Below are 1,249 nucleotides of genomic sequence, written 5' to 3'. Positions count from 1 at the left end.
TCTTCTTTTCACATTCATTACTTTGCAAAATATTTCTTTTGCCGATACCTCGGCACTAAGCCTGTATAATACAATCGCAAATTACATTCTTGTTCGCTTAGGCAAAAATTTACTCGTTTTTCACTCGGTAAGTACAGTGACCATCTGCATTATGTTTCGTTCCTACTTAGGGGAGAAATGGGGGGGGGGAGTTTGGAGGCTTCGAACAAGTAGATGTGTCCCACACACGCGTGTTTCTATAAGTTGCGGTCGATTTTTAAAGAAGCTCCGAATCACAAAACGTAACCTATACGTAAAATCTCTGGTCGCGGCTTTCCGTGCCATGAATAAAGCTTCTCTTGTTTCTTTCTTTTCCTTTTTTTTTAACCCTACTTACAATCCTTATAAGATTCGTTTCAACGTAACTTGAGTTTCGTTCGGCAGAAGCATTCCGACGAATATTAGAATTCTTGTAACATAGCGTTTTTTTTTGTTTTATTTTTTCTTAAGTTCATCACTGATGCTACGGGAAAGGAGAAGTACGAGCCGTTTAAAAACATTCGCCACCATGGGATTACTTCGAGTATTAAGGTTATGTGTGTTTGAGAATGCGAGAAGCGCCCACGCGAGCGTCGATTACGGGCGCGAAAATGAATGCAGATCAGGAGAAGCGAATGGAACACACGCACGTAACGCGACGCGCACGAAGATGTAACAAGCATTCGTGGAGTTTTTTTTTTTCGTTTTTGTTCTATTAGAATTAAAGTTGTTCTGTCGACCGCTAGAACGAGGCCGACGGAGCACGGAGAAACAGGTCTCGCTTTTAGTCTCTTCGATGATTCCCAGTGATACTCTGATGGAGGGTTCTACCCTCTCAGTAGTAGAAGTGGGCAAAACTGTTGCAGGTGTTGCGAGAGCGAACCGAGCCTCAGCTATGCGTTTGCGGGTGTGGAGGTGGTGCGCCAGTAATCTCGGTCCAACGCATTTCGAAGAAACTGCGCATCCCGTGTCCAGCCTTCCCCACAGGACTGTCGTCCTCGTTGAATACCTCGCAGTTGATGAACATCTGTCTGACATCGGCGCAAAACTCATCGCGAGACTTGTACCTGTATCGAGAAGCACTCTTTGGAACATGTTCGCAATTTTCCAATTTGGTCGGATTTTTGAAGCTGACGATCAAGTTAGAGCTTTCTTTAATTTTACTTTTTGTCTAGAGATCTTAGGTGAACTGTTTTTTTTTTACTTTTTACTTTTTTTTTTTTTTTAGGGA

At 42.8% G+C, this 1,249-nt stretch overlaps 1 protein-coding gene across 1 annotated transcript in view; it reads right to left on the bottom strand.

Moving 5' to 3' along the window:
• Positions 1 to 828: 828 nt before the first annotated feature.
• LOC108580201 (bromodomain adjacent to zinc finger domain protein 2B-like) overlaps positions 829 to 1,249 on the bottom strand; it is a 46,537-nt gene continuing 46,116 nt past the window's right edge. Inside the window, exon 26 of the mRNA XM_017943906.1 lies at positions 829 to 1,085. Within this exon, the coding sequence (XP_017799395.1) occupies positions 908 to 1,085 (178 nt within the window). The 3' untranslated portion in view covers positions 829 to 907. The remainder of the gene's footprint in view (positions 1,086 to 1,249) is intronic.

This window comes from Habropoda laboriosa, unplaced genomic scaffold, assembly GCF_001263275.1.
Source record: "Habropoda laboriosa isolate 0110345459 unplaced genomic scaffold, ASM126327v1 scaffold2, whole genome shotgun sequence".
In the NCBI taxonomy this organism is placed as follows: Eukaryota; Metazoa; Arthropoda; class Insecta; order Hymenoptera; family Apidae; genus Habropoda; species Habropoda laboriosa.
This window is presented reverse-complemented; position numbering and strand designations above follow the sequence as displayed.